Raw genomic sequence first — 26,937 nt, 5'->3', positions numbered from 1 at the left:
GAGGCACGGGGGCTGGGGTCACTTTCCTACAACCCACTCCTGGGAGAACTGACCCACTCCCACGAGAATGCTGCCAATCCACGTGGGCAGAGCTCCTAAGACCCCAACACCTCGCAGACTGCCACTGGGGGACCAAACGGTGCCCTGGTTTTGGAGGGCACAGGCTTCCAGACTCCTGTAGGCGGTGCCTGTGACCAGCGCCCCCCTCCGCCGGCTCCAGCCCGAGTCTTCCCCTCCTCAGTGCCAAGGGTCCCTGGAGACCGGGCGTCTGCTGGAGGGGTGGCTGCTTTCCAGTTCGGCTCCCTTGGCCTCCCGCACCCCTGGGCACCGCGACGCTCCTGCTCTTGGACTTCCGCGGCCTGGGCTGGCGGACGCCGCTACCCATCTGTCTTGGCTCTCCTTGGCCGCTCCTCCAGTCCCACCTGCCCCCTCTGCCTGGGTAGCCCTCTCCCCTTATTCTCTCAACACTTCTTAGGGGGTTTCCTCAACCCTGGGAGCACCAGCCATCACCTAGGCACTGCTACTGGGTACGGTCTACAGGTGACCCTGGAGGCTATCATGTGGGACTTTGGGACCCAATATGGCAGCATGGGAGGTGGTGGAAACTTCCAGAAGTAGTGCCTGTTACAAAGCAATTAGGTCGCCAGGGGTGCTGCTCTCAGAAGGGGTTAAGAAAGATCTCACAGGATCCTGGGTAGTTCCCTTGAGAGCACGTTGTTATAAAAAGAGCGAGCTTGGCCCCAATCCCTCCCGCTTCCTGTCTCACTGTGATTTCACATGCCTCTGCCATAATCCCATCCACCATGTAATGACAGAGCCAGAAGGTCCTCGCCAGCTCTGAGCAAGTGCTGCTTCCATGCTCTGGAACCTACAGAATTGCAAGCTAAATAAACCTCTCTTCTTCATAAGTTATGCAGCCTTAGGTACTTTGTTATAGCAACACAAAACACACTAAGACATGTATTCATGATGTCCAAGTCCATTTTCTGTTTTATCCCATCACTACCTAGCTGTGTGGATCTCTACTTTAATACCCAACAGTTGGTTTTTCCAGCCTCCCCAAGTGCCATTAAATCAGGTATGCTCTTTCTAAAAATTCTTGAACAAAACCTACAGCTTAGGGATACTGTTACTAGATCCAGTAGAAGAATAAAGATAAATTTCATCTCACAATATCATTTTGAGAGCACCTCACTGAACTCTTGTGGAGCCATGATGTAGCATGAGGCCTTTGCCAGAAGCCAAGCAGATGCTGACCCTATGCTCTTAGGCTGCCCAGTGTCCAGAACCAGGAGCCCAAATTAACCTCTTTATAAAAAATAAATTTCCATTTTGGGTATATTGTTATAGCTGTAGAAAGTGGGCTAAGACAGTTATTGAGTATCCCTGGTTAATTTACAGGTAGACTTTCACCAGATTTCCATCCCATTAATGAAATAGCTAATGAACTTATAAAGAGAGAAGGTTTATTTCAGCTTCAGTTTTGGAGGTTCCTGTACGTGACTGAAAGCACCCATCATCTTGGGCCTGTAGTGAGACAGCTTGTCATGGAGGGAGTACGTGGTGGAGAAAAACTCACCAGGAAGCAGAGAGTGGAGGCTGGAGCTCCAGGATCCCCTTTGGAAGCATGACCCCAATGACCTAAAGGCCTCCTGCTAGGCCCCGCCTCCTAGCATTCCCACCATCTCCCACAGAGCCACCTGGGGTCAAGCCTTTCACATGCAGGTCTTTGGGTGACCTCCAAGACCCCAACCATAGCTGACCTTGGATTTCACCCGGAAGTCTTCAGAACACCTTTTGCTAAACCGCATTTTTTTTTTGTGGGTCTGCTCTGTGCCAGGCACTGTTTACAGGGCGCCCCTACTTCATCAAGATGATTTAATTCCATTCAAGATTCTTAGCCTCTTTTACAGGGAAGAAACTGAGACTCAGATTAAGTAACTATTACAGGCTGAATTGTGTTCCCCAAGTTCACACGTTAAAGTCCTAACTCCCAGTACTTCAGAATGTAATTTTATTTGGAAATGGGGTTATCATAGAGGTCGGTGTATATGAGGTTATTAGCAGAGGCCCTTAGGCCATTCAGGCTGCTGTAACAAAATACCAGCAACTGGGTAATTTATAAATAATAGAACTTATTTCTCACTGTTTTTGCAATCTGGGAAGTCGAGGTGCCTGCAGATTCAGTGTCTGGTGAGGGTCCCTGCTCTGCTTCCAAGATGGCGCCTTGTTGCTGTGCCTTTCCAAGATGGCGCCTTGTTGCTGTGCCTTTCCAAGATGGCGCCTTGTTGCTGTGCCTTTCCAAGATGGCGCCTTGTTGCTGTGCCTTTCCAAGATGGCGCCTTGTTGCTGTGCCTTTCCAAGATGGCGCCTTGTTGCTGTGCCTTTCCAAGATGGCGCCTTGTTGCCATGCCTCTATTCTCCAAGGCACTAACGCCATTCATAAAGTCAGGGCCCTCAGGCCTCACCTCTTATTACTGTCATTTTGGCTCTTCGTTTCCAGTGAGTTTGGGAGGACACATACCTTCCAGCTATAGCAGGCTCTCATGCAATATGAATGGTGGGTCACTCAAAGGGGAAACGTGGACGCAGCACACACACAGAAGAACACGTGAACAGGAAGTCACCCTCCTCAAGCCCGGAGAGAGGCCTGTGTCAGATCCTTCTCAGATAACCTGCAGAACGAGACACCCACACCTTGATCTTGGGCCTCCATCCTCCAGAACGGTGAGAGAATCAGTTTCCATTGTAAGCCACCCAGTTCAGGTGCCTCATTATGGAAGCCCTGGCAAACTAAAGGAGCAACTTAGAAACCATGAACCCAGGCAGCAGGCAAAGTGGCATCTAAATACAGACGGGTTTGACTCTAGAGCCTGAGACACACGTATTCTCTTCCAGTTTAAATGACTGGGTCATGCAGATGAGGAGGGTAGACCTTTCATTTCACCTTGTTCCTTTCTTTGCAGGGCTGGGATGGAACCCAGGGCCTTGTACGCGGGAGGCAAGTGCTCTGCCTCTGAGCCGCGGCCCAGCGCTCATCTCCCGTCCAGGTTTCCTGCTTTCCTCTGTCCTCATTGCCCTTTCCTATGGTTGCCATGCATTTGGACTTTGCCCAGAAGGTACAAGCAGTGAATTTCTCGCCTGTGCAAATGGCAGAGGGGCTCACTGTGCCAATGGTTGCTGGGTGTCCTATTTCCCAGCAGTGTTCCCTGCAGGTGGCTTTAGCTATCACAGTCAGAGAGGGAACGCTGCCACCGTGGAGGGCATTATAAACCTGGCCAGCTGCTTGCTCTTTTAGCCGAGAGGAATCTGATCTAGAGAACATAAACAGTATAGTGCCATCTCTTCTCTGTTGGGTGATTGGCTCCAAAACAGATGTCTGTAGACATACGTGTGTAGGTGGAATCGTCCTTGAGAATTATTGGGGGCGGGGTTCCCTGGAGAATCTATTTTCCCTTTTGTATCTGTTTCCTTTGGTAGCGAGAGAAGAAGAAAAACAAAATCAGCCACAAGCAGGCTACCGAGAACTGTGACCTGATTTGCAGGGATTCAGAAAATACTGACAGTGCTGTAGTGGAGAATGGATTCCTGTCCACCTGCTCTCTGTTCACATCCCCCACCCTGCTCTGTGCCCTGGAGGCGGACCCCAAAGGACAGCATCACCAGGCCCTATTGCTCCCTGGCTCTCAGTCTGCTCAGTCAGTGGGAGGTGCTCACCTGTGAAACGTGGGAGAAGGTGGGCAAACAGGTTGTTTCCTCGGCTTCCTCTACTGCAGGCGGCTATGAATTTATGCATCCTTCTGCTGAGGACTGTACCTCCTGCAGGCTGCCCTCTCTGTATAGCTCTCCCTCTGTTTGCAGGTTCTGGAAACGTCTCTGCATTAACCGTTCAGACTGGGTGGCAAGGAGCTCCATGCCGTTGCTATTCTAACATCCCAAAGAGCCTGCCTTTGCTGTAAAAATGTCTTATAAATGAATGATGGAAAGGAACAGTGACAAGGTGCCATCTTGGAAAGGTCTATCGACGAGGTGCCATCTTGGAAAGGTCTATCAATGAGGTGCCATCTTGGAAGCAGATCAGGAGCCCTCACCAGACACTGAATCTGCTGGCACCTTGACTTCCTGAGAAAAACAACTTAAAGCCGGAAAGACTAATTTTGGCTCATGGTCCATGGTCAGGAGACCATGTTCTGGGCTCATGGTGAGGCAGAACATCATGGTGGGCTTTGGCAAGCATGTGACAGAGGAGGCTGCTCACCTCTCAATAGCCAGGAAGGAGAGAGAGAGAGAGAGAGAGAGAGAGAGAGAGAGAGAGAGGGGAAGGGATTGGTGACAAGATATGCCCTTCAAGGACTCGTGCCCTTCGACCTTTCTCTTCCCTCTAGGCCCGCCTCCTACCGTTCCCACTACTTCCCAATAGTCCATTCAGTCATGAACTCATCAGTGGATGAGGTCAGAGCCCTCATGATGCAATCTCTCCCCAAGCCCCACCCCTGAACATCGCTGTATTGCGGACAAGGCCTTCACCATACGAGATTTTGGGGGACATTCCAGATCCACACTATAACAGACGCTGCTGGATATTATTATTACCAGCATCAGCAATGACTAAGATGTTCATGTATTATGTGTCAGACACTGGGCTTCACGCATGTTACCTTCTTAGAAACGTGTTGTAAATGAACATTATTGTGCGTCCTGCAGATGAGAAAGCTGAAGCACAGAGAGGTTAAGTGGATTCCTAAATGTCCCAGAGTTAGCTGAAGTTGGAAGCAGATTCCAATGCGGGCTGTCTGGCTCTAGAGCTTTAACTCTTTCCTGTTGCTCTGGATTTTCCTGACGGGGGTGATGATGTTGATGATGACGGCAGAAAGCCAACACACCAGGCATGCTACCTGCATCCTAGTACCGTGTTTGGACATGAATCTTGAATGTCGTCTGGATAAATAAGCTCAGAAATTTGCAGGTTGAGTGAAGTGTCATGGTATCTTGAATTACCCAAGCAGGGCTTTGGGTTGCAACATCCCAACTGAGACATGGATCTCACTCCCACAGACGCCCCAAGAAGTCATGTCTTTCCAGCTCTCTGGGCATCTCTTAGCCCAGAGAGTTGACACTTGACACAGCTGTATTATGAACTGCCCCAAACCCAGTGACTTCAAGCAAGTCATTGATCCCTGAGTGCATGGATTAGCTGGGGTTGGCCGATCAGCGTGGGGCTCTGCTGGTGCCTCTCCTCCTCCTCCTGGGACAGCTGTTCTCCCAGCCAGAGCAGAGGTGCGAGAAGGCAGGCGGAAATCCACGTGGCTTCTGAGGTCCATGCTGGGAACTGGCTGGCTGCCATTTCTGCCCACGTGCCATTGACTGAGGCGAGTGCAGTGGCCAAGTCCAAAGCCAAGGGGTGGGAAGTACATGCCCCCTGCAGTGAGAACAGGACAGATACACAAACAGGAGGTTCTGAATAATCGGGGCCAATTGTTCAATCTATTCCTGACCAACATTTACAAAAACCACAAGAGTTTAAAAGATGGTTGACTCAGGATGGTCTCATTCGCATAAAGGAAAAAGCAGAACTTTTTGACATTTTCAAAGGACTTTTAAGGAAGCCAGGATGGCTATTTATGTTCATCAAGAAGTGACTCATACAAGTCATGTGATTTAAAAATAGGAAAATTCAACACTAATTGCACAGACTTATGGCTCCCTGCATAACAATAATAACATATTGCACTTTAGTAACCATGTGGCCTTTTATACTCAAAATGCTCTTTCTCAAGCCTTATTATCTTACTTTTGAACAGGAATTGATGGAGCCTTAAGAGACTTACCCAAGGTCACACAACCAGAAGAGGGACAGCCTGGAGTTAGTAAAGCCCTTTGCCTGTAGCAGGTGATAAATGTTCACATAAACACCAGATGTCAGCAAACCACAGCCTGGGGCCAGATCCAGTTTGAAACTGCTTTTAATTTTTATTTGTTTTCTTTTTTACATTTTCACTTTATTTTTATTTTTAGTGCAAGATAGTCATACATAATAGCGGGGTTCATTTTGACACATTCATTAATGCATATAACATTGCTTCCTTGCAAGAGGTTCTTATAAATAAAGTTTTATTGGCACACCACTGTGCCCATTTATTTACACATTGTCATGGCAGCTTCTACCAGGATAGAAAAGGGAGGGGAAAGATAAGCAAGCCCTCTTTGCCTTTGGCACTTCCCATCTTGGAAGCCGTCATCTGATTGTGACTGCGGAGTTGGAGGTTGGCTTTGGCCGCAGTGACAGGCCCCGCTCCCTCTCCCGGTCCAAGCCCGTCATCCCTGCCGGGTCCTTCCTTGTCCAAAATACAAACTTTCCTGCCTCCCCGACAGAGGGAGGGATTCAACGAAACCTGTGTCTGTTTTGCCCAGCTCCCTTGGTGAGCAGTCTTTGCTTATTCATGTTTTTCTTTTCCCTCTCTTTTCTGTGGGAGTTTTTTAAAAAATGGAGGTGAAATTCACATTGCATACAACAAGCCATGGTGAGGGGTGTGACTCCATGTCATTTAGCATATTCACCATGTCATGTGACCATCACTGATCACTTCCAAAACATTTCTCACCCCTAAAGGAAATCTCAAAACCATTAGCAATCACCCCCACTCCAGTTTCACCTCTTTGTAGCTCCTTGGAGCCACTAATCTGCTTTGTCTCTATTTCTGTGCCTATTCTGGATAGTTCATATAAATGGAATCTCATGCTATGTGGCCTGTGTGTCTGGCTTCTTCCACTCAGCATGACATTTTTGAGGTTCATCCACATCATAGCCTGTATCAATTAGCCAGTCCTTTCTCTGCCTGTATAATATTCCACTTCATAGCTATTCTGTGTGTTATTTATCTGTGTTTCAGTTGCTGGATATTTGAGTTTTATGAAACCAAATCCAGACATCGCATCATCTCATCCATAAATACTTTAGTATGAATCCCTAACCGATAAGAACTTAAAAACAATGATCAAAATTCCATGAACAGATCTTACAAAAGGAACTCAAATTCCTCAAAATTCCCTGATACCCAGCCAGGTTCAAATCTCTCTGTCACAAGTAATGCTGTTTTTTCCAATCTTAGAGTCTCCCTTGGGGAAACAAAACAAAACAAAACAAACAAACAAAAAACCAAAAACCAAAACAAACAAACAAACAAAAAAACCCAAAAAACAAAAACCAGGGATTATCTGGTTTTAGATGTTTCTTACAGGGAAAACACAAACTCCCACCTTTAAAAAGAGACGGGGTGGGATTGGGCTGGACATGGTAGAGCAATTGTCTAGCCTTGGTGAGACCCTGGGTTCATCCGCAGCACCTGGCGGGGAGGAGGGAGAGAGGAGAGACTTCTCTAATTTGTGAACAAACACACACATTTGCAATCAATTGCTTTTTCTATTGAAGGACTCGATTTTTCTCCTTCCTGCATCTTTCTGTGCTAGTAAGTCACCCATCCCGTGAGAAATGGAGGACCGAGTAAGGGGAAGCTGTTTCCAGAATGAACTGAACAGTCTCAGGGAGCCGGTGAGCAGCTGTCCCGTAATTATCATTTTTCTGAGAGCATGAATAATTGAGGCTGCGATCTGGCAGAGGGGAGATGGCTAAATCATAAGCACAACTCCATCCCCCTCGGCCTGCTCCCTTTCCGCCCCTCCTCCCCAGATCCCCAACAGGCCCAGGAGGAGAGCTGGGCGTCCCTGCCCTGCTTTCCTGGGCTCCCCTAGGACGCAGGCAGAGCTTCCTCCTGAGACCAGGGTTGTGCCCCCTGCCGAGCCGAGAGCCCCCCAGGCAGTGCTAAGAGGGGCCGGCGAGAGGCTCTGGACCCCTCCCGAGGAGCGCTGGGGCGCACTCCCGGCTCCTGGCGGGGGCCGTGTGAAACCCTTGGCTGGAAATGACCAGGAGCTGACGAGCGCTCTGCGCCCCTCCCGGCGTCGGGGAACCTCCTCCTCCTTTTCTCTTCCGCTGGCAGCTGGCACAGAAGCCCCGGCTCAGCGCCTGCCTGGGTGGGAGCCCTGGGCTCTCCTCCGAGAGCGTCCTCCTCTCTCGGCCCCTCTCTCCTTTCCCCGGGGCGGACATGGACCTGTGGGCTCCGGATGGCGCGGGCCCCGGGGTGCCGCTGAGGCGGGGCGCTGGGGACCCCTGGAGAGCCCGCCGCGCCGCGCACTAACCGCGTCCGCCAGCGCCGCGCGACTGCAGGCAGGTGAGCGGGGCGCGGGGCGGGCGCCGGGCGTCTGCGGGGACTTTGGCTTCTCTTGCGGCAGCATCACCTCCGCCTGCCAAGGAGGGAGCGACGAAGGGCTTCCTCCTCTCTAGGAGTGGTTTTTCTCCGCGGTGCGTGTCGGGATGCCACTGGTTTCCGTCTTAAAAACCGCTTTCCCTCTGAAGTTTTTTTGAAGGGGGGAGGCGGCCGACACCCGGGTCCCAGCTTATACTTGTTTCTTTCTTAAAAATCCATTTTCTTTCAACTGCGCTCACCAACCTGCCTCCGCCCCCCAGCGGCCGACGGCTTCGCCACCTGCCCTGGACATGTGACATGTCCCCTGATCGTGACAGCGGCCGGCCTAAGCCCCCACCCCCGGTCAGGTCCGCAGGAAGCCGCTTTCTACTCTGAGACCCGGGCTGGCTGAAAAGGGACAGGGCTTGGGACAGGCGACCCCCAGCCCTCATGGCTGGTGGCCTTGAGGTATCCCGAACAAAAGTTGGCGACGCGTGCGTAGTGCGACCTTGTTCCCCGCTGGGCGCAGCGGGAACGTGTGGGTCGGTCGCGGGGATGGCAGATGGGGTGCGGCAGCGGAGAACGACTTCCTGCGCTCGGTGTTCAACACCCTCACCTCCTTTGCTTCTCTGGAGTGAAAAGCCCCGAGAGCGGGAGGGGCACCCCGCTGCGCGCCCCCTTTCGTTTTGGATGGCTTTGGTACAAGAAGTGAGAAAGCCTGGCAGCGGGGCCTTCTCCCCTCTCCCTGGCTCTGTGGATGTCGACAGCTGGGTGGGGCAGGGGGCTGGAAGCGGTGGGCACATCCGGGATGCTTTGCCAGGGGCTCCTGGCTCTGGGGGTTCCCAAGCCACTCACCCCCAAGAAGGAGTCAAGGTAGAATATATACCAGAGAACAGAGCTCCTGGGGGCGCGGCTCCCAGTTGCACACCCTGGCGGCTCTGCCGAATCCCGGCTCCCACCCTTGGGGCTGTACTGCCCTGTGCCCCCAGAGGCTGTCTCAGGAACAGTCTTAGGTACTTACAGCTGCTACCTCCCTCCTGTGTGAATTCGTGCCCCCCCCAACACCCCACCCAGGCAGCAGGAACGCCCCAACTCCAGCAGCCTGAGATATGGGTGATACTGTTTCATTGCAGACGCAGGCTCTGCAGAGTGTGTGAAGCCCTGGCTCCGTGCAAATGCCACCTTCCCTCCTCCCAAGCTGAAGGTAGCATGTGTTACCTCCCCACCCTGGACACAGAACAGCAGCCCTAGGGTCAGGAGGGAGAGGGTGGATTTGACATTGAATGAAATGACTGAGCAAGTGACCTACAAAGTGAGCCACGTGATGTCAAAAGCTCAGGCCCCCGCTCTTATGTCCTTCTTTATATTATTATTTTAATTAAATGGAAGCGCACAGGACCAGAGGCCTCCCCAACACCCGGAAAGCCAGGGATGCCCTATCCCCGGCTCCTTGTCTTCAGAGGCAGACCGGGCTGGGGCAGCTGGGACTGACCCACTCAGGGCCGGCCGGGCTGGTCAGATGGAGGGAAGACTGGGTCAGCCCTGAGGGCAGCCACTCCTTTGAATCCCCAGACTGCTGCCCAAGTTCAGACCTTGCCCTGCTGCCCCTCCGGGGCAGAGTCCCAGGCTCCCCCAGTCCTGCTGGGCTGGCATCCGCATGGGGACGATTCTGGCCGAGTCACGTGCAGGTCAGGGTCTGAGAAGGCCTGAGGCCTGGCCTTATTGACATGTGACGGCTGCTCCACGCCCTGTTCCCTGCTGACTGGAGGCCAGGCGGGGTTGCTGAGCTCTCTCCACACTGGCTACTTTTAAGTTACTCTAGATTGTAGCCAAATATATGGAACAGGACAGGAAGTTCACTGTTGTAGCCATTTTAAAGCCAACCCTCCTGGCATTTAGCATGTTTGCAGTGCTACGTGACTGTCCCATGGTGCAGCTCCAAAATTTTTTCCATCACTCCAAAAGGAACCCCTGGACCCACTAGCAGGCACCCCCATTCCCTCCTCCCCTGCCTTGGCAGCCACCAACCTCTCTGTCCTGATGGAGGTGGGGTCCTGCGCACTTCCTGTGAGCGGCATCACACATGGAGGGCACCCCGACTTTGCGCCTGGCTTCTCTCCTGATTTCTGTTTCTCTCAGTGTCTTACCTGGAGGCTAATGTGCAGACGGTGTCCACATTCCTGGGACGTGTCTATCATTCCTCCTCTTCCACGTGACTCACACGACCCTCCCCTGGATGGTCCGGGTCAGGCAGGGGTAAGGACCCAGGAGTGGATGCCACCAATCAGCCACTGAGGACCAAGGGTCACTACAGATTAACGCACAGATCAGAGGTGTCATCTTCCAGCATTTTTAAAGGGCTTGTTGCAAAGGCTACTCACTTTTTTCCCCTAACGTGACTAATAATTGATATCTGGTTATTTTTCTTCAGCAAACACGATCACTGTTCTTTCTTCAGCCCCCGGGGGAGGCAATTCCTAGATGGTTTCTTTGGAGTTTTAAGATCCCGAGGTGAACTGTAATTGAGTCCCAGTGGCATTCAGTTGGTGCTCAATAAATATTTGTTGAACAAATAAAGGACGTCAGTGCTCCTAATGACCATTCTAATGATGAACGCTTTAATGTATGAATACGTCAGTGACTCGCAGCCGCTGCCCAGGGAGAAAATGACACCTCCCAGGGAAAAGTACCAAAGTGTCAAGAATACGTGTTTAGGAAAAGAAAATTCAGGGATTAATATAAGCAAAATTACCCTCCCACCCTTCCCAGTGGTGACTTGGCAGATGGATGGTCAGGTTTGTGGGTGAGATCCAGAGGAGCCGTCGCCCCTGGGAAAGGTCTTACTTTATTTCCTGGTTGTCCTTTTTCCTTGCGACCCTGAGTGCTGATGGAGTCAAGCAAGTCTGAGAGAGAGAGAGAGACAAGACACATTGGGGGGTCAGGGAGTGACTGGTGGTGCTAAGCATCCAGAATGTTGGTCCAGCTGCAGAATTGACCGCACGTCACTGGCCCACCCAACCTGGACTGGTTGATCCACTTTTTTTTTTTTTTTTTTGGTACTGGGGATTGAATGCAGGGGCTCTTAACCACTGAGCCGCATCCCCAGCCCTTTTTTTGTATTTTTGTTCGAGACAGGGTCTCACTGAGTTGCTTAGGGCCTCACCATTGCTGAGGCTGGCTTTGAACTCGCTATCCTCCTGCCTAAGCCTCTGGAGCCTCTGGGATTACAGGCGTGTGCCACCGCGCCTGGTTTGATCCACCTTTCAACAAGTGTCTGTTGAGTCTTTCCTGTTGACCAGGCCCTGGGCTGGGCTTTGAGGATTCGGTCAAAGGCGAAGTCACCACTGTAAGTGCAGTAATACTAACAGAGGACACTTCAAAAGGGCCCAAGTCTCCCGCATGGGACGCCATTCTGAGCATGTTGCATGGAATTAAGAGACAGCTCACCCTTAGCACCTAGGGGGGATGGGTCCCGGACCCCTTGCACGTACCGAAATCTGTGGGTGCACAGGTCCTTCTGTAAAACGGTGTCGTCTGCGCAGAAACTCCGGTCTTCCTGCACACTTTAACTCATCTCCAGATGACTGACGGCTCCTAACAAAGTCAGCACTGTTGAGATGGTTACTATGACTGTGTTGCTTGGGATATCACAACGTGAAAAAACATCATGCGTTCAGTAGACACAATCTTTTGTGGATACTTTTTTTTTTAAAATATATTTTTTAGTTGTCAATGAATCTTTTAAAAAATTTTTATTTATTTACATGCAGTGCTGAGGATTGAACCCAGGGCCTCACATATGCCAGGCAAGTGCTCCACCACCGAGCCATGAGCCCAGCCTTGTAAATACTTTCTATTCGAGGTTGACTGACACTTTGGATGTGGAACCCAAAGATAGAGAGGGACAATTGTGTTCCATCTTCACAAAAATACTGCAAATGCTCTGTATCACCCATTTTATAGATGAGGAAACCGAGTCCCAGGGAGAACAAGTGATTCACCCCAGGTCACACAGCAGGAGGTGAAGCTGGGCATCGGGCCCAAGCAGGCTGGTTGCAGAGGTGGGATGTACCTCCCCAACTCCCGTCAGTCCTGGGCCGGGTTCTGGGTGTGCTCACTCTGTGTCACCTCGGGCTTGTGCCCTGCAGAGGGACCTCCACCCTCTCGCCAGACAAGACCCAGGCAGTGAGGGGCAGGGGCAGGAGGCGCGGAGCCGTGGGTGTGCTGGGCAGGCGGGGTGGGAGGTGTGTGTACCAAAAGAATTTTCTAGAAGCTTCTGAAGCAGAAGCATCTTTTGAATGGGGCCTTGGGGTCTTCGAGGTGGGAAGAGTGGGGCAGTGAGACCGGAACTCCAGGGGCAGGGCGGAGGGAAGGCTGGGCCTTGGGGCTGCCAAGTAGGGGAGGGCGGCAGGGCGCACTCAGCCGGCAGGGGGCGTCCTTTGGGGATCAGCGAGGGATGACCCGGTGGCCCGCGGAGGATGGAGACTCGGGCGGAGGGCGAGCCTGGAGTGGGCGATTCCAGCCCGTCGGGGCGGGACCCATGGGGACACGCCCTGGGCACGTGGGAGAGGAAGGACCCGGAGTCCCCAGCCTGAGGATTCGGCTGTGGGGTGAAGCGGGAGGGAGTCTCGCAACTGCGGGCGAATTGCCTTTGTGTTCCTTGCAAATCTGAGGGGCACAGGGCACTTGTGAACCCCCGGGGCAGGTCAATCCCCCTCGGCTCCACGGCTTCCGCCTCACTCAGAGCAAATGCCAAGGCTCTCCCGGCGGCCCCCAGGTCCAGTGCCATCTGCCCGACACCCCCGTGCTCTCGGCTTACACGCCATTTTCCTCCTCACGTGCTTCGCTCAAGTCACACTGGCTTCCTCGCTCTTCCTTGGATGCCCTGGGCATGCCCAGCCACAGGGCCTTTGCACAGGCTGTTCCCACTGCCTTGGAATGTTCTTTTCCCAGACGCCCCCGTGGCTCCTTCCTTACTTCCTTTCACTCTCAGTGAGGCCCGCCTGGTCACCTCATGTGAGGGACAGGCTGCTTCCCGTCCCTTCTTCCTCTCATTTCCTTCTTTCCATCTGACATTCTACGTGTTGTTTCTTCTCCCTGTTTCTGAGCTGTCTCCTCACTGGAAGGTCAGCTCCAGGACAGACGGGACTTCCATCTCTTGTTCACTGTTGGATCTCCAGGGTTGAGGACAGTGCTTGGCATACAGCAGGTGCTCCAAGTATAACCCCGGATGTATGAGTGAGCCCTCGGAGCTCAGAAATGGAGCTGAGGGTGAAATTCAGCTGCAGGTTCAGCAGCTCATAACCCTGCCGACAGATGGCACCCTGGGGCTCCCTCCTCTCCCCAATGTCCTGGGGCTGCCCAAGCATCCCAGCCCAGGCGATCTGTTCCTCCCAGGGGGAGCGTGTCTGCCTTGCCCCCGTGATCACATTGGCTGGCCGGGGTGAAAGCAGGTGGGGGTGACACCGGCTGTGACATGGCCTATTCTCCCTGTGGGGGTCGTTCCCAGCCACACTTGGGACATCGGCTCCCTGGGCTCAGCCTCGGGGGGCGACCTTTGCCATCTGGCCTGGCACTTCATTTAGCTCTGTCCTCGCATATGTGGGAGCCAGGTTCTTGGTGGCCCTGGCTGTGTCTCCCTTTGTCCTTCACCTTGGTCATTGGTCCTATAAGCAAAGATGGGGCCCCAGGTGGAGCAGCCTCGGGTGCTCAGGGGCTTCACAAACCCCGGCGAGTAGGATGGCTGGCTGTGTTTGTGCCTCGTGCTGAGAATTATTATTTTTTATGCCGTAAACATTTCTGGAGAGGTGGTGACACTCTTCACCGTGCTTAAATGTGTGTTCAGTGGCATGAGGTACATTCACGTTGTCACGCAGCCCTGGCCGCCGTCCCTTCCTCAAGGTCCATCCACATTGCAGCAGGCATCCAAATTCCCTTCCTTTTTAAGGCTGTGTAATATTCCACAGTGTGCATACGCCATGGTTTGCTTATCTTTCCACCCCCTGATGGGATGGAGTTTTTATTTCTAGGGAGATGCCTAACCCTCCCTGGTACCTGGGCAGCCGCAACGCAGTGTTGGTTCAGGGCGTGGAATTGGCCTCAACGATCTGTCCAATCATCCATCATCTGGAAGGTGGGAAACGCGTTGGAAGGTTTTGAAGTGGCGGCTGGATTCTCTTCATCCTGCTGCTCTCTGGAGCACTGGGGCCCATGGTCTCGCTCTTCCCTGGAGCACAGGAGCAAAGTCCATCCCCCCGAGTCTCAGCCACCCCTCTTTGGTCGGGGGCTGGATGAAGGTGCTTGACGGACTGAGCTCTTAGCACCCAAGAAAGACGGGATCGAACTAGTTCAGGGGGAGAGTCGCGGCTGCAGAGGGAAGGAGAGCGGAGCGGTGCGGGACCGTGGTGTTGCGCATGCGGTGCTGGGAGCCCCCGGGGGCTGGCATGTGCGGGGCAGCTCTGTCCACCAGGCCACACCCTGGGCCCAGGTGGTGGCTCTTTGGATCGAGCACCTTCAGGGGCCCGTCGGGACACCGTGCCTGTGGATCTTCCATAACTGTCACAGCACAAGAAAAACATTAAAAACCAAAGCCAGCGCTGCAGCCACAGAGTACCGCTGTCACCAGGCATCTGTGGGGGTGGCTTTCGGGACCCACTGCTGACACCAGACTCCAGGGATGACCCTGTCCCCTCTATGTAGTGGCGTGGGATTTGCACAGCACCCTCACATCCTCCCGTGGACGTTACCATCCCTCGGTGACTGAGAGCACCCAGTGCAAGGGGCCTGCTGTGGACATGGCCATACCGTATTGTTTGGGGAATAAAGTCAAAGTTAAACTCTTACCTACCCGGCGCAGGCGCACTCTTGCCAAATATTTTCAGTGGGTGGTTGGTTGAGTCAGGCGTTGAACCCGTGGACACGGAGGCCGGCCGTGGTGTGTAGCTAGGGGCTCTGTGGCTGACCGTCCCTTCTCACTCCTCGTGGAAGTGCTCACCCCCGTGGGTGGCGTTTGGAGAGGGGGCTTGGGGAGGTGACTGGATCCATGTGAGGTCATGGTGGGGGCACCCTCATGGTGGGATTAGTGCCCTTCTACAAAGAGACACCGGGAAGAACTTTTGTTCTCTCTCTGCCACAGAAGGACACGGGATGAGTCTTCCCCGGGGTCCCTGGTGAGCACAGTTCCATTTCTAGAACTGTGAGAAAACAAATGTGCGCTGTTGAAGCCACCGGGTCTGTGGCCTTTTGTTGTGACAGCCAAGCAGAAGGGACAGGAGCGCCAGTGTAACAAACGGGCCCAGCTGTGTGGGAGGGTAAGCACAGCCTGGTTTGCTTCTGCACCACCTTGCGGCCCTGACCAGCAGATGGCGCCCCTCCTCCACACAGCGACGCAGGCCCTGTCCTGTGGCTCCTTACACAGAGGCCTCCTCCCCTCTTTAAATTGGTGCATTCTGATCAACACACTCGATCTTTAGTGTCTTCCGTGTCCAGATGGCAGAGGGAGAGAGAGCAGGCCGGGGCGCTGCTTCTCCTCAAGCCTTTGCCCTGGGAGTGATACTTTGCTTTCACTCATGTTCCAGGGACAATGACACGGCCCTGCTCATCAAGAGGAGCAGGTGTTTCCTCTGGCTGGTTGGTCACCAGTCTCCTCACCAGGGTTTTGTGATCTTGGAGACGCTGTCAAAGTTGAGAGCGTGTGCACTCTTTGAAATAGTGATTCCTATTTCCACGTCTAGGAGGAAGTTATTCGGCAGAGACACTTACGGCGGCTCACAGAGAGCTGTACACAGGCGCCAGTGGCAACAGTTGGGGGAATAGCAAGAAATCAATGAATCCCGGGGCCCATGAGCACGTTGAGCCTTTAAGGTACAGTCCAGCGCCTGCCTGGCCCCTCTCCTGGGACGGAGGATAGAGTGGCCTTTGCGCGCCCCATCCAGGCGCATGGCGGATCCCCTCACCCGTGGGACGAGCCCGGGCTGCTTTGGAGGACTCTCCCCTGCTTTGTGCTGAAGTGCTCCATCTTTCACTCGTTCTCATCAGTTAGTACTTCGTTTCACCCCCGGGGTGGCGGAGTCTGATGCCCAGCTGGGCAAACGTCTGTGTCCACATGGGAACCGGGAGGTCACGAGGATCCCCGTGGCCACTCCCGCCTGCCTCTTCCCCCCAGCAGCTGGACCAGGCTCTGCGAATCCGAGCATCTCTGGCTCCATCTGGTTGTCATGGCAATACGGGCGGCCGGGCTTTGCAGTGGGAACCAATGCTGATCTTGGGTGTGGCTTTCCTGTGGCCGAGAACGAGTGATGGGGACAGCCAGGCGAGGTCTGTTACCGTCACCTTGACACCGTGTGTTCTCGTTTGCCCCTCCCCTGTCCTCTCCGGGTGCCGTCTCTAGGGGCGGCAGGCCCAGCGCTTGGCCACTTCCTCCACACGGTGCTTGGGCAAACAGGGCGGGATGGGCATACCTGGTCAGGAGGTCTCGCAGGTGCTGGGACGGACGCCCTGCTGGGAGTGTCCTTGGGCTGGGGACGTGTTTGTTCTCATGTGTACACAGGACAGCTGGGGACCTGATGGAACTGCCCACGTGGGCTCTCGGCACACTTGGTGATGTTGCCTGAGCCGCTGTCCCCACGTCCCGTGGACGCCCCTCTGCCAGCCTGCCGTGAGCCAACACAAATGCTGGCCTACCACGTCCTTCCCGTGGCCTGCACTCGGCCAGGACTTGGCCTTCTCGGGTGGGAGCCCCCGACCCTGGCCAGGGCTCCCTGGAGTACAGCTGGCCATCTGCCCAGTTTCCCCACCTGTGAATTCAGGCCAAAGCAGATCAAAACTATTTTTTAAATCGCATCACGTTGAGCACATGCCTTCTGCCCCGGCGGTCATCCCTAAACCATCCGGTGCAGCAGGTGATCACGCGGCGTGGACACTGTGTCAGGTGGCCCAGGTCGTCTGGAGGGGGTTCCGAGTCTTCATCTGATAGAAGGAACTTGAGCATCCCTGGAGTCTGGTAGATGCCGGGGGGCCTGGAGCCCCTTCCCTAATGATCCCGGAGGACCCCTGTGCTTCTCCCCCCTGCGGTGGGAGAGGCAGCAGAGCCTCTGAGCCCTCGGTAATTTGCAGGGGACCCTGATGCTTGCAGCTGCATGCAGGGGTCTCACTGGCGGTGGGCCCCTGGGACAGTCTCTTTCCCAGCACACCGGCCGCCTTCTCTACTTGGAAAAGCCCTGGATCCCAGCCAGTGGTTTTGGGACACGCTTGATGACTTCCTAGATAGACATGTTCCTAAGAGTATCCACCCGCCCACCCATCTGTCCAACCGTCCATTCAGGTGAGGAATAGTGAAGGTGTCTGGGACCCAAAAATGACAGTCCGAGGTCCTTGTCCCTGTGGAGCTGTGGAGGAGGTGGAGGTGGCCCAAGGCCACGCACAAGCTCTGGTCCCAGAGAGCAAGACTCACCTCTGGGGGACCTCACGGGAAGCAGCAGTGGCAGCACCGGGCTTTGGGCAGGACAGTCCCCGAGGGGGTGTCTGACCGCAGCCTTGCGTGACGGAAGGGAGCTGGGCTGGCAGAGCCTGGGGGCAGACATCCTGGGAGGGGGCGTGGGCCTGCTGGGGGGCCAGAGGGCCCCGGGGGCAGCGGAGAGGCAGCCACGGGGACGTGGCTTTTCTTCCAGAGCTGTGAGAGTCGGCCGAGGGCTCGGAAAGGCCCCGGGCACCGGGGGGAGCTGGCGGCTGTGCGGTGGCGGGAAGCAGGTGGGTCCAGGATATGTCCTGGGGGCCAGCGGGTGCGGCCCGCAGATAGAGTCAGCACCCCGGGGACCGAGTGGAGGGCTCAGAGGGGTGAGCCGGGGACCCAGGGTGAGGGAGGCTGGAGCTGGGCCTGCACGGGGCAGGGGCGGGCAGGACCAGGCCCCGGGACGAGCAGGCGGGTCTCGGAAGACGTCGCCCGAGCCCAGCAACGCGGGTCTTGGTTTCCCCGTTTGGAAAGGCCTTCCGCCATGTCTGCTTTGGAGAGGTTTTTTCTTTTCTTGTTTTTGGTGGTGCTGGGCGTGGAGCCCGGGGCCTGGAGCCACCCAGCCCCGGTGGTCAAGGGTGTGGGGGCAGATCGCAGGGCAGGTCCCGTCTGCAAGTCAGGCCCTTCCTCCCCGGGACGCAGTAGGGGGAGGGACGACGCTGGCTGGCAGACACGGACGCTCTCAGCAACGCCTCGGTCACCTGCCGACCCCAGTTTTATTTCTGTGAACGCGCGGGGTGAGCCTTCCACCTGTGGGTGATTCCTGAAGGAACCCTCGGCTTCGTTTTTCTGAGTGGTGAGCAAGTATTTGTTAGAGCAAAGGATTTTAGAAGTGAACAATCAATTGATTCAGAGGGAGGCACCCTCTTTTTGGGGTACCGGGGACTGAACCCAGGGGCAGGTTCCCCTTCAGCGACACTCCCAGCCTTTTACGTATTGTAACCTCGAGACAGGATCTGGCTAAATCGCCCAGGCGGACTCGGAACTTGGCATCCTCCTGCCTCAGCCTCCGGAGTCGCTGAGGTCAGGTGAGTCCAGGCCCACGGGCCCCGGGAAGGAGGACTGGGCGAAGCTCTTCAGATATGGGACTTGCTCCAGAGAGGATGCAAAGTTCTATTTCTTGGATAATTTAAGGCAGAGTGAGAGGAAGCAGGGAGGGTCCGAGGCTGCCGGCCTGCTGCACGTCCTCTGTGATCTGGGAGCAGCCTCGTTCTGATGTGTCCACCTGCAGCCACTGAGGCTGCTGAGGAAATAATTGTGCATGCGGTTTAATCTAACTATTGTTATTTTTTCGCGGTGCTGAGGGCTGGGCTGAACCCAGGGCCTGACGCATGCCAGGCAGGCGCTCCCCTGCTGAGCTCTATCCCCAGCCGTGGCCCCTGGTTCTGGAGTCTCTGTCCCTGGTGCCAGTGCTCCAATAGATTATCTTTTCCTGGACATACTGAGAGGCTCAGGTGGGAAATTCAGCTTGGGATTGAAACTATGCCATTGAGTGAGGGGTGGATTCTAACAGCCATGCCAAGCACCATGCTGTTCCAGAAAGAACTAAGAGCCACCGTCTCAGTGGTGCACAAGGCTCTGCGGGATCTGCCCCACCACCTCTCCACCCTCGTCTCCTCTACGCTCCTCCTCCATCATGGCCTCTTGTTACTTGGGCAAGCTATCCATGGTCTTGCCTCAGGACCTTTGCATGTGCCACTCCAGCTGTCTGGAAAGGTCTTCCCTCAGACGCCCACATGGTTCCTGCCTTACCTCCTTTGGGCCTCTGCTCAGATGTCCCCTACACTGTGAGGCCATTTAATATGTAACTAGCTCACTCGACCCTTCCTACCACTCTTATGCACAAAACTGTCCTCACAAACTTCATATATGGAAGTCTAACCTACGACTAAACTATGACACACTAGAATATAGATTAATATACTGCAAGTGTCCTTTGAAAGAGGCAATTAAGGTAAAAAGAGGTTCTGTGGGTGGGCCTCATCCAGAGTCACTGGGGTCCTTGTGAAAAGGGATCAGACCCGGAAGGAGTGCTAAGCGTGTGAGATGACGCATCTGCTAACCACGTCACCTCAGCCTTCCGCAGCACCCTCGTGTTTCAGAACATTGTGCTGCCACGACAAAAATCTACAGCTTTTGTCAATTACAGTTAGAATACACTCATTAAAAATAAAGGGCAGAAACAAGACAAAGATGCGCCCCTCTGCTTCAAGAGCGCACTAGGGCTCAGCCAGCGGGTGGCCAGGGGCCGAGGTGCGGTGGGCCCCTCCCTGCAGCTGCAGGCCGGCTGCCGGCAGTGGCCCTCTACTGCTTATCTCAGTAGTGTGTGGTTCCAGGGAAGGCGCAGGTGTGGCAGCTCCTCCCACCCGCCAGCTGTGTCCCGTAGTGTTGTTTGTCTTGACTCTTTGCGGGTTTGCGGGGACGGGGGAGGGAGGTCACGTTACACAGCTCTCCTAACAGTGCTGCTCCGATCTCTCATTGTGCTCGTCCTCATTGCTGTTGATCTCTCACCTGCCTGCTTTATGAATGAGTTGGTCGCAGTAGGGCCGCGCATAGGAAAAAAAAACACAGGACCTATAAGGTTTGGTACTATTTGCCATTCCAGGCAGTCACTGGGGGTCCTAGAACATGTCCCCTTCAGATAAGGGGCCACCCTGGAGGAGGATGAGGGGAGGAGGCTGCCTTATGTGAAGCAGGGGACACGGGAGGACAGCCACCTACAAGCCAGGACAGAGGCCCCAGCAGGCAGCTGAGGCTGACCTCGGATTCCAGCCTCTGTTCCTGGGAACGGGGTGCTCCCGCGGTTGAACCCCATCTGTGGTGCGACCCCTGTGGCCTCTGCGCCACAATCAGCTGCAGATCAAAAATATTTTTAAAACCTGCATCTGTACGGAGGGCGCAGACCTTTCTTGTCATTATTTCTAGACAACAGGGTACAAGATGGTTTCTGTGTCCCTTACCGTAGGTGTGATAAGTCACTAGAGATGGTCAGAACTCTGGGAGGACAGTGTGACACTCTTGTGACACCGTGTCATTTTGGATAAGGAGCCTGAGCATGGTGGGTCTTGGTGTCTGTGGAGTATCCTGGAACCGAGCCCTGAGGACATCAGGGGATGGCTCAAGTCCCTTGTCCTGGGGGTCCGAGCCGGCTCCTCAGTTCCTCTCCACCGTGCTGTCTGTTCCTAATCGCTACACGACGTCCTCACCTGTATCGCTCCTTGTCTGTCTCCCTCACCAGGATGTCCTCTCCGCCGGGGTGGGGACATGGGGCGCCTCATTCACAGCGGTGTTCCCAGGGCCCGCAGGCACCCAGTGCTCATGGGCCTCTGTGGAGTGGACGGTGCATGAAGACAGCTGGGCTCCAGCCCCTCTGTCGCTGAGGGTCTGCCATGCCCTTGGCTGGCAGGGGCCCTGTCCCTTTAAAACAGCCTGCCAAACCATCTTCAGTACTAACACTGTGCATTTCAAAATGGCTCCACGAGGCTTTGACCATGTCACCACAAAGGAAAGATACATGTGAGAGGGGACAGATGCTCTAACGACACCAATTCGCTCATGACACACTGTGTACAGGTCCCGAAACATCACATTATGACCTAACTGACACAATTATATGTCAACTAAAAATGAAACCGCCCCACTAAAACCAGTCAAGCCCGAACGGACTCAGGGCCAGCTGCCGCTCCCTGGTGCATCTGCCTTGAACTTGCCCTACGGTGGTTCCAAGGGACACTCGGGGTGCTGGCAGGACCCACGGGCTGGAGGATGAAGGAGCAGACCCCTGGTGGCCCTTCGCAGTGGGAACACCTAGAGGCTCAGAAACCCGCATCCCACCCTGGGCGGCCAGCAGGGGGCAGGCGACCCGCCCTCGAGATCTTTCACGCCCCGAGCTGCCTGGGTTGCCAAGCAGCTCCTGAGAAGTGGCTTTGTGGGTCCCAAGTTGCCAAGGAAGTGCTCCGTTTCTCCGTCCAGCAGGGCCAGGTTAGGGCTTCCGGGGAGGAGGGCGGACTCCCCTGTCCCCTGGTCCCTTTCTCTCGCTTCCTCCTCTGGCTCTGCCTGTCCCTCACCCTGGCTCTCCTGTCTTCTCCCTCTTCTTCTTCTAGTCTCCTCTCCGCTGTGCTGGAGGCAGAAGACCCTGCGATTTCTGAGCAAGGCCCATGGACACTGACGACCTCTCGGGTCCTCGACCCCATGTGCTCCCCCGTCAGTTGCTATGACGCCCCGCACGGCCGCAGCTCAGGACCCCCAGGTCCAGACAGCACCCTGCAGCACATGTGGGCCCAGCAGATGAGCAGCAGCCTCGAGGGGCCCCCTCTGAAGCGGCGGGGTGGCGTGGTGGACCATCGGGATGTCATCTTGGCCCACCAGGCGCACAAAATCCACAGCACCCCCCAGGCCAGGAGGAAAGAATGGGAGTGAGTATGCGAGGGCCACGCGGGGTCTCCGTGGTCAGCAAGGTCGTTTCTGGCAGGTTTCGGGGTGCGGGTTCGTGGGGTGCAGGACACACTGATACCGCCCGCTGGCTGCTGAAGGGGGCTCCTCCCCTGTGGGTTGGTCAGCAGCCACCCCCAGCCCCTTGGGGGCAGTGATCCCGGGCTGCTGGCGCTTGGGGCAGCAACGAAGGGGTTAACCCTGAGCACAGCAGGGGCCCGAGCAAGCGTCCCAGGAGGGGCTCGGAACCAGGCCCAACAGGGTGGCGCACGGAACGCCACTTCTACCTCCAGCCCTGGGTACAAGCCCAGAGGCCGTGGGCGAGGTAGGGCCGGGAGGACGGTGGCTTTGCTGGAGCTTGCTCCTGAGCCCCCCTTTCCCGTCGCCAGTGACCCCCAAGTGGCTCTTCCCGGGGGAGGCGTCGGGGTGGAGCCAGCGCTGCCGCCCAGGTGCGGCGGGGACCCTGGGTGAGCGGCTGCGCTGAGCCGCTGGGGGTGAAGCTCGCGCCTGATGGTGATGTGTCTGAGGGGGGCTTCCGCCTCCAGAGTGGGGGGCCGGGCTGCTGCTGCTGCTCCTCCCCTCCCCCTCCCCTCCCCCCTCCCCCGTCCCCCCAGAGTTGTTGGCAAAGGCGCGGGGCAGGGCTGGGTCTCTGGGCGGACATCAGGCGGCTGCCGCGGGCGCGATCCATTCGGGAGACCCGACGCCCCGTCTCCCCTCCGAGCCCCGGGCCGGCCCCGCGGGAGGTTCCGCTCATCATCCGAGCACGGCCTCCTCCCCGGCTTCCTTGGCTTTTCTATTCGCTGGAGCGGGGGGCGGGGTTGCAGACGCCAGCTGCGTTGTGAAGTGCCACTGCGGCGTGTAAATGCAGGGTGCGATGGAACCGGCACCATCAATGTGCTCATTTTCAAGCGAAAGAGCTTCAGCTGAGTGAAAGTTGGCGCCTCTGGGAGGGTTTCCGGGGTTAGGCTGACACCTGGTGGCGTGTCGGAGCAGCACTTGGGAAGGTAGTGGGTGACTTCCACGTTGTGCTCCTCTTAACTTTCTGTCCAACCACCCACCTGTCCGTCCAGCACCTCATTCATCTTTCTATCTGTGCACCATCCAATCTTCCCAGTATCCGTCCTTCTTTCCTTCCATCTCTACTCATCCATCCATAATTCTGTCCATCCATTCATCCATCATCATTCTGTCCTTCCATCCTTCTGTCCCTCCATCCATCCATCCATCCATCCTTCATTCTCTCTGTTCATCCATCCATCCACCCATCATACCATCTGTCCATCCATCATTCTGTCCATCCCTCCATCTACCCATCCATCCATCCATCATTCCATCCATCCATTCATAATTCCATCCATCTTCCATCTATCCACCCATCATTCCATCCATCCACCCATCATTCCATCCATCCACCCATCATTCCATCCATCCATTCTTCATTCTGTCCATCCTCCATCTATCCATCCATCCAGCATTTTATCCATCCCCCATCCCTCCATCTCTCCCTCTACCTGTCCACCCATCATCCCATAAAGCACCTGGATGCACCTATTGCACTTGGCACCAGTGCCACACATTGCTCCTGGTCGTCCCTTCCTCGGCGCCCCTCCCTGTCCTCTGGACCCCCTCCCCTCCCCTCTTTAGTCTCTGTTCACTTCCATTCCCCCCTGCTTCCTCTTATTGTCTTTTTGAAAAGAAGTCTGACTAGCTCTCTCAGAAAGAGCCAGGTTTCTTTAAGGGGTTACAATGACTCATTTCCGCAGACTCGCTGAAAGAGGTCTTTAAAAATTTTTTTATTTAAAGGAAGGGAAAAGTGAATTAAAAAATTAAGCACATGCTGTTACCCAAGGAAAATGACCAGTATAATTTATATTAATACTGGCAGTGAACGCTTTTGGGCGCCCATTGCCTGCCAGATGCGGTGCCAAGCACTTTAGCACCTCATTGCAGTAGCTCAACCCTGCGGGCGTGACTCCGCAGTATCCTCCACATGTGGGTGAAGAGAGGTCCGGGAGCGAATTTTTAGCGACCCATAACATAAGCATTTGTATGTATTTGTGACTTAGGTAAGTATTCTGCTGAATTTGTTGAATGCACTACAAAAATATTATATATATATATGTAATTAAAATGTTGACAGACATTGATGAGGCACTGGATACCTTTGGATGGTTTTCATTTACAAAAATTTTTTTAGTTGTCAATGGATCTTTTATTTTTTTATATGTGGCACTGAGTTTAGAACCCAGCGCCTCGCACATGCCAGCCAAGTGCTCTACCACTGAACCATAACTCCAGCCCCTGAACGGTTTTCATTTTTAAATTCACCGGTCCCAAGCCCTTTTGCCCCTCCTGTTTTAGAAATCCCCTTCACGTCTTCGGCCCTGTGCTCGGTAAGACCTTTCTTATCCTGAAATCCTACAAATGCACTGAAAGTAAAGGGAATGGCAAAGCTCTAGCCGGCACCCAGATGTAATAGTTATCAGGATTTGGCCAGGTGTGCGTTATAAATCCATTTTCCTCTCTCTTATTTTCTGAGATATTTTAAAGCAAATCCCAGACTGTATGTGATTTTTATGAACTTCAGACTACATCTCTAAAGCCCAGGTTTCTTCCTGATATCACACTGACAACATTAAAAATGACTTTTATATCATCTCATTTCCCAGTCTGCCTCGAATTTCTTCACTTAACATTTTACAGTTGATCTCCTTGAAAGAGGAAAGCCTATGTTGCCTTTGGCCATCTATCTTTCTGGCGTGTGTGTGTGCGCGCGCGCGCACGTAGCAAAATATATATAATGTAAAGTTTACCTTTCTGGTCATTTCTAAGTCCACACTTCCGTGGCCTTAAGCAGTCACATGGCTGTGCTGCCATTGCCACCACCCATCTCAGAACTTTCTCATCCTCATATACTGAACCCTGTCCCCATGAAACACTCACTCCCCCTCCCCCAGAACCACCATTCTGATCTCTGCCACTCTAGGGACCTCGTATGAATCATACAGCATTTGTGTCTTAGCGACTGGCTTACTTTGGTGAGCATAAGGCCCTTGAAGTCCATCCACGCTGTAGTGTTAGTGTTAGGAGTCTCTTCCTTTTTTAAGGCTGCATACTATTCCATTGGGTGTATAGCCACATTTTGTTTATTTACTCATCCATCAATGTTGACTGGGTGGCCTCCCTCTTTGGGCTGCTACAAACATGGGCACACAAATACCTCTTAGAACTGAGGTGGAGTTGCTGGGTCATGTGGCAGTCCCATGCTCAGCCTGTGGTTGAAGTCTTGTTCCGACGGTGTCTGACCCAGTCCTCCCCTCCCTATTTCCCCTCTCACTGAGGGTCCCATGTTCTGAACTGCCTTTTGGGGAACTGTTTTCGAGCATCTTCCAAACCGAGCCGGCTTTCTCGTGGGTGGGGGCCCCAGGTGGGCACAGGGTTCTCGGAGAGCAATGGGACTCCCGCTTGCAGGACAGCGTCCTCCAAATCTCCAACTTTCTGGCGGCCACTGAATCAGCCCACTGCATTTCTACGCCTTCCCGTGAATGCAATCCCAGTGTGCGCCTTTCTTCCTGCTGTTTTCTTCAAGCCTTGCTCTCCGGGCAGAAATTCCTTTAAGTGTCCCATCTGTCAGTCAGCGTTCCAGGCCACCACCTCGCTCACACAGGCCAGCGAACAGCCGCGCAGGCCGGGTGTCGGGCTCCTTCCTTGGTCCTGCCCCCTGGGCTGTCCCCTGCAGGGATGGCTGTTTGTCTTGTTTGGGGTCCTGTGCCCCAGAGCCCCAGGCCAAGGCCTGCACCAGCAAGTACTCCGTAAACAGGCCCAAAGCCGCTCAGTGCCAATCAATCCGGGGACTCGGGTCAGCCATCCTTAGGGTTAACAGATCTGGCTGCTTTCGTCCGTGTTAGATGAAATGATAGAAATGGGAATTTAAGTGCCATTGACCGCTGAGCTGAGGGTTCTGTGTTCATGAATTCAACCACCATGGATAAAAAATATCTTAAAAAAGTTACCCTGGGGGCATGAAAGACATTGCCACAAAAATCCCACTGTTACCTATAAATGTAAATCACAAAAACATGGAAAAATAAAAGAATGTCGTGAACTCTAATAACTACCTAAAAGGAAGCCGCCTGCTGGGGCAAGAATGGGGTCGTTAGCACCGCGCTGGCCTGGCCTTGGGGCCCCTGCCCCCCACAGACATGGCATAGCTGCTCCCGGGCAGCTAGGCCTGCGGAGTCCCAGCGTCCGAGGCCAGACTTCCACACTGGACACGGTGCAGAATGACCAGGTCAGGGAAGTGGGCATGTCTGTCGCTGCACATCATTGTCGTGGGATGAGAGTATTTAAATCCTCTGGGTCGTTTTGAAATATGATACTGTAGTAACTACACTTATTAACCACAGCCCTCCACGGCAACAGGGCGCCCAGACCCACTCATACTAAGCACGGCCCTCTCCATCTCCCCCAGACCCACATTTTAAGCTTCCACTCAAGGATTCCTTCCCAGTCCTCCCCCCTCATTCCCTGTCCCCCTCCCCTCTATCTCTGATCTCTCTTCAGTGCTGCGGGGGGAACTCTGGGCCCTTGAACTCCATTTCTTGATAGACGTGAAAATTCTGTGACATTCACAATGCAGTGTCTATAAAGATTTGATGGGACAAAGTCTTGTTTACTCGTGGGAATGCTGTCGGGGGTTCGCAGACCCTTGGGCCACATCAGTGCCTACCTGGCATGTGGTCCAGGCTAAGGAGCCAG

The 26,937-nt window shown here is 54.4% G+C and overlaps 1 protein-coding gene across 10 annotated transcripts in view; it reads left to right on the top strand.

Annotated features, from left to right (window-relative positions):
• The first annotated feature begins 7,989 nt into the window (after positions 1-7,989).
• The window catches only part of CACNA1A (calcium voltage-gated channel subunit alpha1 A), a 244,806-nt gene continuing 225,858 nt past the window's right edge, over positions 7,990-26,937 (top strand). For 5 of the 10 annotated variants that reach the window (XM_079115378.1, XM_079115375.1, XM_079115381.1 and 2 more), the window contains exon 1: positions 21,726-22,163. In XM_079115378.1, coding sequence (XP_078971504.1) covers positions 21,940-22,163 — 224 coding nt within the window. In that variant the 5' untranslated portion in view covers positions 21,726-21,939. Of the gene's footprint in view, positions 8,226-21,723; positions 22,164-26,937 lie in introns of those variants that run through there. The other 5 variants (XM_079115383.1, XM_079115376.1, XM_079115377.1 and 2 more) reach the window with 4 other exon arrangements.

This window comes from Sciurus vulgaris (assembly GCF_902686455.1).
Source record: "Sciurus vulgaris genome assembly, chromosome: 16".
NCBI lineage: Eukaryota > Metazoa > Chordata > Mammalia > Rodentia > Sciuridae > Sciurus > Sciurus vulgaris.
Note: the sequence above shows the minus strand (reverse complement) of the source record. Positions and strands in the feature narration are given on the sequence as shown.